The sequence below is a fragment of the Terrapene carolina genome, unplaced genomic scaffold, assembly GCF_002925995.2.
Source record: "Terrapene carolina triunguis isolate 2854851 unplaced genomic scaffold, T_m_triunguis-2.0 Scaffold189, whole genome shotgun sequence".
NCBI lineage: Eukaryota > Metazoa > Chordata > Testudines > Emydidae > Terrapene > Terrapene triunguis.
The window spans coordinates 8,568,662-8,581,080 of NW_020664540.1; the positions used below are offsets into that span (position 1 = coordinate 8,568,662).

Here is a 12,419-nt window from a genome sequence, read left to right on the forward strand (position 1 = left end):
CTTCCCTGTTGGGATGGCCTTTGACAGAATGGCTAAACTGGGGGGAACAGTGGCTGCACCTTTTGTACAGGTTTAACAAGGGGCACCATTCCCTGCACTGCCCTAAGCCTCTGAAGGTAAATATGTGTTTTAGAGGTATAATTCCTCCAGACAGCTTTGCTCAGGTGGTGCACCTCCTTCTCTCCTCAACGTGGAGCAGAGTCATAATGGAGCCCATTACCATTTGAATGAAGTACATGTGAGAGTTCTAGCAAAACTGTTTAGACAGTTTATTTACAGTGTTTAAAATATTTATTTTCTTTTTATCTTAAATATCTGTTATTTTCTTGTAATTTTGTCTTGTTTCTTCTATTAATATGAGCTTTTGAATTTCTTTCTGTAAATCCTTGTATTGCTTTTTTCTTTTGCTATAGTCCACACAATGAATGACACTCTCTTAAGCAACTTAGACAAACTTCTGCTAGAGCTTGGTAGGTCACTATATATTATATTGAGAGTTCTGGAATTAAGTAATATTTTATGTAAGGACTGATTTATAATGAAGATTTCAACTTTAAACCATCATTCTGCATTTAAGTAATCAGTTTTTATTTTTGTCTCTATTTTATTCTGTTGAGTATGGGGTTTTGTTGGAGGTTGGTGCTAGGAGTTAGTTAATAACTGGGCTATTAGTAGGGGGAGATAATGATTATAGGTAGCTCTTGTTAAGATATAATATTAAAAAAGATCACGTTGTGTTGTGAAATGTTAATTGTTTAATCACTCAATTTCTGTTTAGAAAATGATAGTAAATAAAAAATGAATATTTTTATTTCAGTTTTCCAGCTTGAGCAAACTTCTTATGCTAAGGAACATGTGAAGCACCAGATAAATTGTGAGTAGTATTACATTATTAGACTTTTGAACACATTGCATTTAATCCATTAGTCCTAGTACATCAGAGCTGTTTTGAGCTCAAAGGGTGGACGAATTAATAATGAAAACTGCCTGCAGCTACTCTTATTCTTACTCCTCCAGCAGCCTTTGCTTTCTCCTTTCACTATTATCTAGCGGTGCTCAGTTTCTTCTGTACAGCCAGTGACATGCTGCTCAAGCATCTGCCCCTGCCCTGTTGGCTGGCACACAGCTGTAGCTCCTCACATCTGGCTGGCACTCCTTCCACTCAGCTTCTAACATCTCCCCTACCTGCATCTCTTGTTTTCTTCAGCCTCTTTGTAGAGCTGGAGAGGAATTTTTTGATTTTTTTTTTTTGGTTGGTTGGAAAATGCTGTTTTGTCAAAATCAAAACTTTTGACATGTATCAGTTTAGACATAACTTTTGTCAGGAATGTATCTCCAAAATGGAATTTCTGGTCAAAACCGGAGAGAGAGATATCTACCCTGGAACAGCCAATAGCCTGGTGAGGGTGCTCATGTGGGATATGGGAGGGTGTGTGTGTCCCTTGCACACACCCCTAAACATATCTGCACAAGGTTCAGGGTAACTCTCTCTTGCATGTGAAAAAAGTTCATCTTGATGTGGAATGGGAACATTTTTGAAATCTCAGAATATTTTTTGGAAGAGGAAAATTGTTTCTCCCCCAGCTCTAGTTCTTGCCGTGTTTGTGTCTCTGTCTTCCTGTTCCTTCTACCCTCTCTTTTTGTGTCAGATGTTTCTTTGGTGTGAGTTCAACTAGGATCAAATTTAGAGATGTAACAAACACTGTAAAAACCAGAACCAAACTGCAAGTGATCTGAAGTACTAGAGCAGTTGTTCTCAAACATCCATACTAGGCCCTCCCCAAGACTGCTTTCCCATCTAGCCAAGACCCCCTCCCTTTAGCAATTTGGGAAGAGCAGAGGGTTGTGACTGCCTGACACCTGTTTGTGACCCAGTGCTCTAGAGCTGCAAGGACTGCAGGTAACAAAATGTGATTTGGTACTAATAAATGTAAAATCCTGCATGAAAGTATGGGAAATGAACAACACAATACAAAATGTACAAGCATCTATGCTTATCACATTAAAATGAGGGCTTACATGATAGATTTCAAAGCCCTTATTTATAAAAAGGAATATTGCACATGTCCCATGTTGATCTGATTTGGCTCCTCAACTAGCCATTTTTTATAGAAATTATTTGTTCTTACATTAGGAGGTTTATTATGGAAACATGGCAGCATCAAGGCTTCTTGTGCCTCCAAATGCTCCCCTATTTGCAGACTCATTATTATAGAATGTTTGAATATTCTGTATTTATTAATTCCTATCTTTTAATCAGTATCCGAACTTCCCACTCAGTATCTAACTTGTTCTTCAAGTAAATTCCCTTTTTGTTTGGATTTACTCTGTTGCTGGCTCAGGGCCGCCCAGAGGATTCAGGGGGCCTGGGGCAAAGCAATTTTGGGGGCCCCTTCCATTAAAAAAAAGTTGCAATACTATAGAATACTATATTCTCGTGGGGGCCCCTGTGGGGCCTGGGGCAAATTGCCCCACTTGCCCCACCTGCCCTCCCCTCTGGGCGGCCCTGTGCTTGCTTCTCACTCAGACTCCCTTATGTACCCTTAGCAAATTATGCATTTCCTCCTTCCTATACCCAGCTTCCCCAATCAACACAATTGTACAGCTGGTATTAAGTAGAAGAAAGTGAGTGGTCACTTGGAACCTCACAGCCCAGGCAAGCTCTGTAGTTCATAACGCAATCCAATCTGCCTATTTGCAAATATCATCTGATTGGATAGCAATTTATAATTGATTTCCCTCTGCCCCATTTCTAGTAGCATGAAGCCATGTGCTTGCAAGTAATTCTGCAAAATCATAGGTCAGCTCTGACAACAAATAAAATTACTTTGCCCCCCCCCCCCAATAAACAGTCACTCTAGTTTAATAGGCTGAGGTTCAGATGGATTTAGGAACAGCGCAAATTAGTATTTTCATATTCTCTGTTTCTAACTCATTGCTCTGATAACATTACATAAAAATTTAAGTATTCACCACTCAACTCGAACTTCTTAACTGTTGGGACTCTGTTGCTGCTTTGCTTAGTGGCAGGCTCCCTGCTCAGATGGTGTTGCTGAGCTCAAGGGTGTTGGAAGAAATTTTGAATCTTCCAGAACTTAGGCCTTTCCACTTTATAAGGACATGTTGATAATGCTTGTGCACACAGCTCACCGGCTCCAAGGCTTAAGGAGCTTTGAGTGCATGGCCTATTATGAAGAATGGAAAGATCCTGTTCCAGGATTTTTGTCCAGTGTTTCTCAGAGAAAAGACTATAAGAGAATGCTATTCTTTCAAAGAAAAGCCTAAGATTCTTGATATGATATCCTGTGACACTTTAATTCATAATGGCTCTCTCCATTTATTTTCGACCCTTTCGGGGATCAGAGTTTTTAGATTCCTTGCAAGTCCCAGCCTTAGCGGCAGGAAATAGCTTATTCACTGCAATATATAATTATTTATCCAGTCTATCTACAAATACATCAAGTTATTTCTCCACAGCTATCTTTATTAGTAAATTGTGCAAAAAACTTACTGTATTTTGCAGAAGGTCAGAACAATACAGATTAAAATGATAGTTAGAATAGACAAAAGTAAAACAATGGAAATATTATAACTACGTTAAACCTCTCTTAAAGACCTTCCTCATGTCTAGAAGACTTTTTTAAAGAACCCCTAATGCATATAGGGGCAGATCCTCAACTGGGGTAAATTGATATAGCTCCTTTGCTCTCAGTGGAGCTACATCAGTTGACGTCAGCTGAAGAGTACAATTTTCCTGCACCTTTATTGGGAGGCCATCTCCATTAAGCAACTTGTCAGTTTTTGTCAGTCCCTTGAGATAGGTTTTGCTATACTCTGAATTATGTGACAGCAACTTAAATCTGCACCTCAATTTAAATGTCACACTTTTTCTGAGCATATTTACTTGCTGTTACAAGAAACACTTAAGGCTACTATAACTAACAGATTCAAGTAAAATATTTTACTAATATTTTTCTCTATTTTTTGTTTGTTTTGCTTTGTTCATTTGTTATTCTTTATAGTCAATGTCACCGTTTCCCTTGTACAAAGAGAGAATCACATTCCCCTGTTTGTGTGGGTCATTCACACAACAACAGGGGAGAGAAAAGCATTTTAAAAGAGAGAGAAATGTGAATGGAAACCCATAAATACTGATATGAGGATTCAGAGGGAGCTGTAATATGTGAAACTACTTTTTACTTACTTTTAAAAACTGACTAGATTTTAAGTTGATGTAATCCATTTAAATTATCTGCCAATTTATGTAACCACAGAATAATGGGAATTTCTTATTCATATTACAGTAGCACCTGGATACCACAATCAGGATTGGGGCCTGATTGTGCTAAGATGATTCCTACCCGAAGAGCTGATTTTATAATTAAATCTTGTGAATATAACATGCAGAAATACTGCAGCTGGCAAAACCTCAGTTTATATTTTATTGATCCCTCCCCAAATAAGGGAAGAACAGAAAAAGTAAAATAACGGGGAAGGGGGGAAAGGTAAGGAAGGAACAGGAGAAGAAGAGCAACATTTCAGGTTCCACCCACTAGGAATTAATCAAAGGTTTCTAAAAGGTTAGACCAAATCTTTTCAGATTTGTCTGATATCTCTCTTCGTGAAGACTTTACCAGATCTTTAGCTGCCAGGTCAGCCACGTCTCGGTGCCAAGCTTCTGTCTCTGAAGGCAGTTGCTCTTCCATCTAAGCAACATGAGTCATTTGGCTAGATGCACTGTTCTAGAGAACCAACTTGGAGAGTTTCCAAGACAATGGAATATATTCCAAAATACAGTTTTGGGACGTAATTTTTAAGGCTATATCCATTATCATATTAATTCTCCTGTCTACTTCTCGCCAAAAGGATTGTATCCTGGGACATTCCCAAAACATGTAAGCCAGTGTAACTCTGGGAGACTCACATCTCCAGAAGCAGTCTGTGGCCCATGCACTGTAATCTATGTGGGGACCAGTGTGAATGAAATATAATTTTCTGCTAGATCAGCGTAACCTCAAATACTTCATTGTAATTGTTGGTAATGTCAGTTAGTATAACATACTGTTTCTTCTTCGAGTAGTGTCCCTATGGGTGCTCCATTTCAGGCATGCATGTGCCCTTGCGCCTTTCATAGGAGATTTTCAGTAGCAGTGGCCATTCAACCTGTGCATAAGTCCTACACATCCTTGTGCTCTGTATCTAGGATGTATAGGGCTGCGCGGGCAAGTCGCCCGCTGTTCCTTCGGAACCACCTTCAGCCTGAGATGGAACATTTTATGTACCCACTTCATTTTTACCATAGCAGAGTTTGGATAAATGGTTTGGTTTAGTTTAACTTAGTTTTAGTTACTATAGATGGTGGGTTGTTGCTGTTTTTTCTCTTTGTTTGCTCTTTCCTCATTTGAGGGGTTGTTCTGAACTTTTCATTATCTGGGGTGTCCTGGGTTACCTGGGCTTTAAACATTGTCTTTCCTGCTGGGAGGCTCTCCCTGTGAGTGATGGATGTTCCTGCTGTCTCCGGTGTTTGGACACACATATACTTGTTATATGTATTCAAGAGGAGATCTTGTAAAAACAGGAAGATAAATTTGAAGCTCTTGATGATGGAGCAAGCCCTATGATCGGCTTCTGATCTAGGCTCTGAGAACCCCCTTATACACCAGCCTTCAAGCACATTTAGTGTCATGTCCACCTCTGGATCCTGGTCACTGAGAGCCTCAATGGACACCATGGCTGGTACCCCATGCACTTCTGAGTCTTGGTCACCAAAAGCCTTGGAGGATGCAGCATCGTCTGTTCCACAGTACAAAGAGCCCCACATAAATATGTGGATACTGACAAGAGGAGCTGGAATGTTAGATCTCCTTCTAAGAAATTTTGGTCACCAACTCTGAAGAAGGCTCCAGACACCTCAGGTCCCAAAGGGAGTAATATTGAAGCTCTGAATTATTCCTCTACTGGGAAGACATCTAAGGCTACCTCTAAGAGCCATGCCCCTACCAAACAAGATTCAGTACCGAAGACCTCTTCTGCTTTGGTTGCTCGTCCCCATATTAGTATGAACTCTACTTCAAAGTAGTCTGCACTATCAGACACCTCAGTATCTATGCTGGTGCTGTCAACTTCTACATAGGCATTGCTTGAATTTGAGTCTGGATGGAAGCATTTGTTGTCCATAATACTGACACACTCCATACAGGTACCGACCTCAGTACTGAAGTCAGCCTCCACAGGACCATATTCAGCTCCTGCTTGTGTACCATTGGCACCACAGGAGTTTAGGTATTCAAAAGATCTTGTGGTGTTGAAGGAGCTGGAGTCTCCATTACTTACTGGTACAAAACAGCTCTCTGAATTGAGGTCTTCTGGGATACCAACTCCACACTGAGACTGTAAATGTCTGTATTTCGAATGAAGGTCACTTTAGACAAATCCAAGAGCTGATGAAGCACATCACTGATAAGTTTCAAATCCCTCTCAAAGAGGTCCAGGACTCTCATCATAAACTCCTGAACATTTTACATACTTCAGCTACTGCATGTGTGGTTCTCCCTGTAAATGAGGCTTTACCAGAGGCTGCAAAAAAATCTGCCGACAAAAAATATTATGTTCTGGCCAAGGACTTGGAGTTTTTATTTTCACAATCAGAACCCAATTCCCTGATGGTGGAAACAGTAAATGAGCACAAGACCGAAATGACTCAGTCTTTTTGAACACAAGAGTTACTGCTCTGCAACATTGTATTTCAGAATAGCAAACCACCAAGCACTCATGTAAAATTATTACTATCTGAATTACAGTAAATTCAACATCTTTATTGATCAGAGGAACACCATGAACAATTTAAGGCCATCATAAATGAAGGTCAGCTCTTAGCGAGGACATCATTACAGGCCTTCTTTGATGTGGCCGATACTGCAGCCTGTTCCATTTCCACTGCAATTGTGATGCAATGAGCATCTTGGCTCCAGTTGTCCAGCTTCCTTATGGAGGTACAGAATACTACTGTAGACCTTCCATTTGACGGCCACATGTTGTTTTCATTGTCTATGGTTGACTTGCTTTGCACCTTGAAGGATTTGAGGGCCACACTTGGATCCCTCAGGTTTTATACACCTGAAAATAAAAGAAAATTTAGCAGGTGTCAGACAGCACAGAGATCTCACCCAGTTCTCTTCTATAGTTTCCATAGGCCCTCTGAACCAGCTGCCAAAGAGGTCTAGGTACTCAAAAAGAAAATCAACATTTGCCACAGCTACTTCATCCCAGCCATCCACTCCAAATGCCAGTTTTGATCACTTGGTCTAGAATCCAGACCATCCACTCCACAAGAATCTACTGCTGCACTGTCCCATCCTCCTTCCCCCCTGTGGATATTGTCTTTTCCATTCCCAACCTGCATGGGAGAGAATAACAACCAAAAAATGGGTTATGGAGGTCATAACTGATTATTCAATCCATTTTACCTCCTTCCCACTCTCCTTACCCATCCCCTTTCAGGGAGCCATCTCATGATCAATTACTGCGACAGGAAGTCACGTCTCTTCATACTCAGGAACCATAGAACCAGTGCCAGTCCAACACAGGGGAAAGGGTTTCTATTCCAAGTATTTCTGGTTCCCAAAAAGAATGGGTGATGGAGACTAATATTAGATCTCAGACATCTAAGCATTTATGTAAAACAGAAGAAATGCAGAATAGTGACTCTTGTAGCTATAATTCCTTCATTAGATTCCAGGGTTTGGTTTGCAACTGTCAGCCTCCAAGATGTGTTTTGTCATATCACAATTCACTTCTCTCACAGAGGTTTCTTCATTTTACAGTAAACCATGATTACTTTCAGTACCAGGTTCTTCCTTCTGACCTCTCCTCTGCCCCAAGGGTATTCTGAAAGATCATGGCAGTCATAGCTGTCTACCTATGTCGATTTAGGATAATTGTCTTCTGTTATCTTGATGACTGACTACTCAGGGGTTGATCTTAACTAGAGGTTCTGTTGGCAGTAAAAATGACAAGGTCTCTGTTCCACAGTTTAGGCTTACAACTCAATCTCAAAAAGTCCACTTTGACACCAGTAGAGTGGATAGATTTCATAGGAGCTTCTTTGGATGGCATGACAGCCAGGGACCTAGGAACAGGTTTGCATCCCTAAAAATAAAATCTCATTTCAAGGATTCAGCTAAATCCTCAAACCTCAGCAACAAATTGTTTCCAACTGTTGGTCATATGGCAGCTTATACCTTCATAACCCAATATGCCAGATTCCATCTTTGGTGCTTCCAGGGATGGCTGAAGACAATTTATAAACTGAACAAGCACAAGGACAAGCAGGGATCTGTTCCCCGTTGGGTTCTGTACTCAACTCATGGGATGAACAGAATATCTAGTGTCTCACATCATCCAGGTCAATGGACTTCCCAAGAGTGTCATCTTACATCAGTCTTTTAGAATTGAGAGCAGTCTGCAATGCTTGCATTCATTTCCTTCCACTGATCAGAGCCAAGTCTGTCAAAGTCATGACAGACAACGTTGGCTGTATGTTCTACATCAATCACCAGGATGGTGCTTGCACCCCCTTGCTTTGTGGTGAATCAGTAAAACTCTGAAATTGGTGCATAGCCAACCAGATTGTTATCTCAGCTTCCTACTTCCTCAATGCACAAAGCCCCACAGCTGTCGACCTCAGCAGATGTTGCTCCTAGTGAATGGGAGTTAGATTTATGGATCCTCAGCAACATGTTTCTAGCATGGGGTTTTCCAGAAGCGGACCTCTTTGCCTCCACCATCAACACAAAGTTCAAGCAGTTTTTCTCGAGAGGGGAACTAGACCCTCAATCACTAGAGGTTGCCTTCATCATTTCATGGGAAAGGGATCTTTACACATACTCACCGGCATCGTTACTCTTGAAAGTACTGAACAAGATCAAGTAGGTCAAGGTGAGGGTCATTTTAATTGCACCAACTTGGCCGAGACAAGTTTGGTATCCGTATCTCATTTGATGTGCTGGTCATCCACTGATGAAACTTCCAGTCAGTTGCCATCTGTTGTCTCAACATGCCGGTCAGACACTTCACTCCTGTCTGGAAGTTGTGCAATTCAAGGCATGGCTCCTAGATGGTTCTCGGGGGTAGAGACTTCCCATTCAACAAATGTGTAACAGGTGTTGTTAAACAGCAGAAAAGCATCTACGTGACATGGTTACCTTCAGAAGGGAGGACGTGTACCCACTGACAAATTTCTCTTGTTTGTTCTGCTCTTCCGACCATCCTAGACTATCTGTTGAAATTAAACAATCAGGTCTTACTATGAGTTCCTTCAAGGTTCACTTGGTGGCTATAACAGTCATTCATTCATCTGTTGAAGACTTTTTGTTTTTTTGCTCACCCTACGATGTCGAGATTCCTTAGAGGGCTAATGCATCTTTTTAGTCCAATATGTGACTTAAACTTTGTTCTTAATTGCCATGTGAAACATCCTTTTGAACCATTAACTATGTGTTCATTGCTGCACCTATTCATGAAAACAGATTTCTTGGTGGCCACCACTCTTTGGCTTTTAGTGTCAGAGCACTGGGGGCTTTAATGGCAGATCCCCCATTTACAGTGTTCATCAAGGAAAAGGTTTCATTCTGACCATATCCTAAGCTTCTAAGTGTCCTCCAAGTTTTGTATTATCCAGACGATTCATATCTCTTTCTCCCCTCCCCCCCCCCCCGAAACCACATCAGACTGGGCAGGAGATTGCCTTCCATACCTTGAATGTCAGAAGGGTTTTAGCCTTCTATCTAGACAGAGTCAAACCATTCAGAAAGTTTTCCAAACTGTTTTTTAATTGCAGACAGATCCAAAATACCCACAGTCTTTACCCCAAAACTCTCAAGGTGGATTTCTGGGTGTATTATCTCATGTTAGGAGTCTGTCAACATTCAACCTCCTTCTAGAGTATTAGCCCATTCTACAAGGCCTCAGTCTACTTCTTTGGCATTACTCAAGCATGTTCCAGTCTCTGAAATTTGCAGAGCTGCAACATGGACCTCAGTACATACTTTCCCTAGACGCTATGCTTTGGATCATGCATCTAAATCAAATTCTACAGCTCTGTCTTCAGTATTAGATTCTGCACCAAAGTTCCTTCCTCCCTGTGGGGATATTGCTTGGGAGTCACTTGCAGTTGAGCACCCATAGGGACACTACTTGAAGAAGGAGAGGTTACTCACCTTGTAGTAACTGGAGTTCTTAGAGGTGTATGTCCCTGTGGGTGCTCCACTAACTGTCCTCCTTCCTCTCTGATTTAGAATTTTCTTTGAGGGACTTTGTAGTAGAGAAGCAACTGAAGGCAGTTCACCTGTGCAATCCTATAAATCCTTGGTAGGGGGCAGAAGGATGTGTAGGTTGCATGTGCAGGCCAAAAGGGCTATCTGTGCTACCGAAAATCTTTGATGAAAGGTGCAGGGGCATGTGCACATTTGAAGTGGAGCATCCATAGAGACACAAATCTCAAAGAACTCCAGATACTGCACAAGGCCAGATCCTAGTACTATATAATCCAATCTATTATTTTGTATCTGTTGTGGGTGATATATGGTAAATAAAATAAACATATTCTTTATTTCAGTATATACTGCAAGTATTGTGGAAAGAAAGAATGAAGTCTGTAGATTACATGAAAATATAAACAACAATAATGATGCAATTGTTTATTTGCACAAGCATAACAAGAATAGTAAGGACAATTGCAATGTGTAAGTATGATATAAGCTGAAGTTTTTAATTACAGATTGTTGTAATCATAGAACCATAGGGTTAGAAGGGTCATTGAGTCTAATGCAGCAAGAAGCTTTACCAAACAGTAGTTTAAAAGTGTGTGTGTGAGAGAGCATGGAGAGTAGGTATTAAAGGAATCAAATACAGGTGCATGATCAGTCTCTTTGGTATAGAGTGCATAATAGAAAGTTAGTTAGTTTTTTGTCTGTAGTGTTTTCCTGAACTTATTTGTAAGATGTAAAATATAATTGGTCCATCATGTAGCAGTGGTAAAATAAAACAGAGAAACACAAATGATACGGGAAGTTTCCTGTCAGATATATTTATTAGGGCTTTATTGGAATCAGTAATCATCTGCAGAGTTCACAGATGCCATCTTTGCAGCAGTCCCATTTATTCAGTCAGTTAGATAACCTGTGAACATCATTGTCTTAATTTTACATGTGTCTGAGCCATGGATAATTTACTGGAAAAAGAGAGTTCAGACATATTTTTGGGGATTTTTATGCCAGTTTCCTTAGTTATTTTAAATAGTCTCTTTCTGTGGAAGACAGTTTTATATGGGAAGGAATGTTATTCTAGCCTAAAACTTGATTAACTCCCTCCATAGCCATCAGATCTTTACAGAGCTAGATGGCTCAGTTTCCAAAGCAGTGTTTTAAATGGTAAGCTTGGTTTATACAGTGCTAAGAATATTGTCTGTGTTTAATAAATTAGATAGTTAACAATAAGACTCCCAATATATGTGTAAGCCACACACCTTCTGGGTGTGATGCGCTCTCCCCTCTAGTGGTATGAGACCACTTAGAGATTAATGAGTCTGCTCTACAGCCTTAGCTAAGAGCCCTATGGCTTTTATCTCATGCAGTAGAAGCTCATGCACTAAGGTCCAGAGATCCCAGGTTCAGTCCCGCCTGCTGATAACCAGGGTCTGTCGGTGTTACATTTTTTTTTTTTTAAATACCAAATTTAGTTGCCTGCAGTTGGAGAATCTTCCTCTTTCTGGGAAAGGGTCTTTTGCTCACCATTCCTTCTCATTTAACTATTTGTTCTCATATTTATTGTCTTTTAATCTGTCACATAGCTGAATACAAACATTCACACATATATATATATATATAGCCAGATTCTGGTGTCATTTACTCCACTGATTTTAAAGTTGTTATTCTGAATTTAAACTGGTGTAATTGTAATCAGATTTTTTTCTGAAGGAACAGAGTCTGCTTAGAGACGTGAGAGGGATCTCATTGAATAAACTCATTGGAGTCCTCCAAGTATTTAGTATTGGACCAATTAACCTACATAGCAGGAGGATAAGATGCAAGTTACTGGATAAGGTGCAAGTAGGAAGGTCAAAGTCAGTATTTCATGGTTACCAACAGTTTCTTTTTATGGCCACAGAAACAAGCTTCGGTTGCTCTCAGATTGAAAGCTTCCAAAATTCTGCAGGCTAAATATTTGATTAAATTTGATGGGTCCATTGGGCTGGATTCCATAGACATCTGCACACAGAATTTCCTATTAAGTTAATAGGAATTTTGAATGCAGATCATTGTCAGGTTTGAGTATCTAGAACAGGGGTCGGCAACGTTTGACACGCGGCTCGCCAGGGTAAGCACCCTGGCAGGCCGGGCCAGTTTATTTACCTGCTGACG

General features: G+C 40.5%; 1 protein-coding gene across 1 annotated transcript in view; it reads left to right on the forward strand.

Moving 5' to 3' along the window:
* The first annotated feature begins 421 nt into the window (after positions 1-421).
* The window catches only part of CUNH14orf39 (chromosome unknown C14orf39 homolog), a 50,849-nt gene continuing 38,851 nt past the window's right edge, over positions 422-12,419 (forward strand). Inside the window, exons 1-3 of the mRNA XM_029912087.1 lie at positions 422-470; positions 818-874; positions 10,616-10,742. Of these exons, the coding sequence (XP_029767947.1) occupies positions 422-470; positions 818-874; positions 10,616-10,742 (233 nt within the window). The remainder of the gene's footprint in view (positions 471-817; positions 875-10,615; positions 10,743-12,419) is intronic.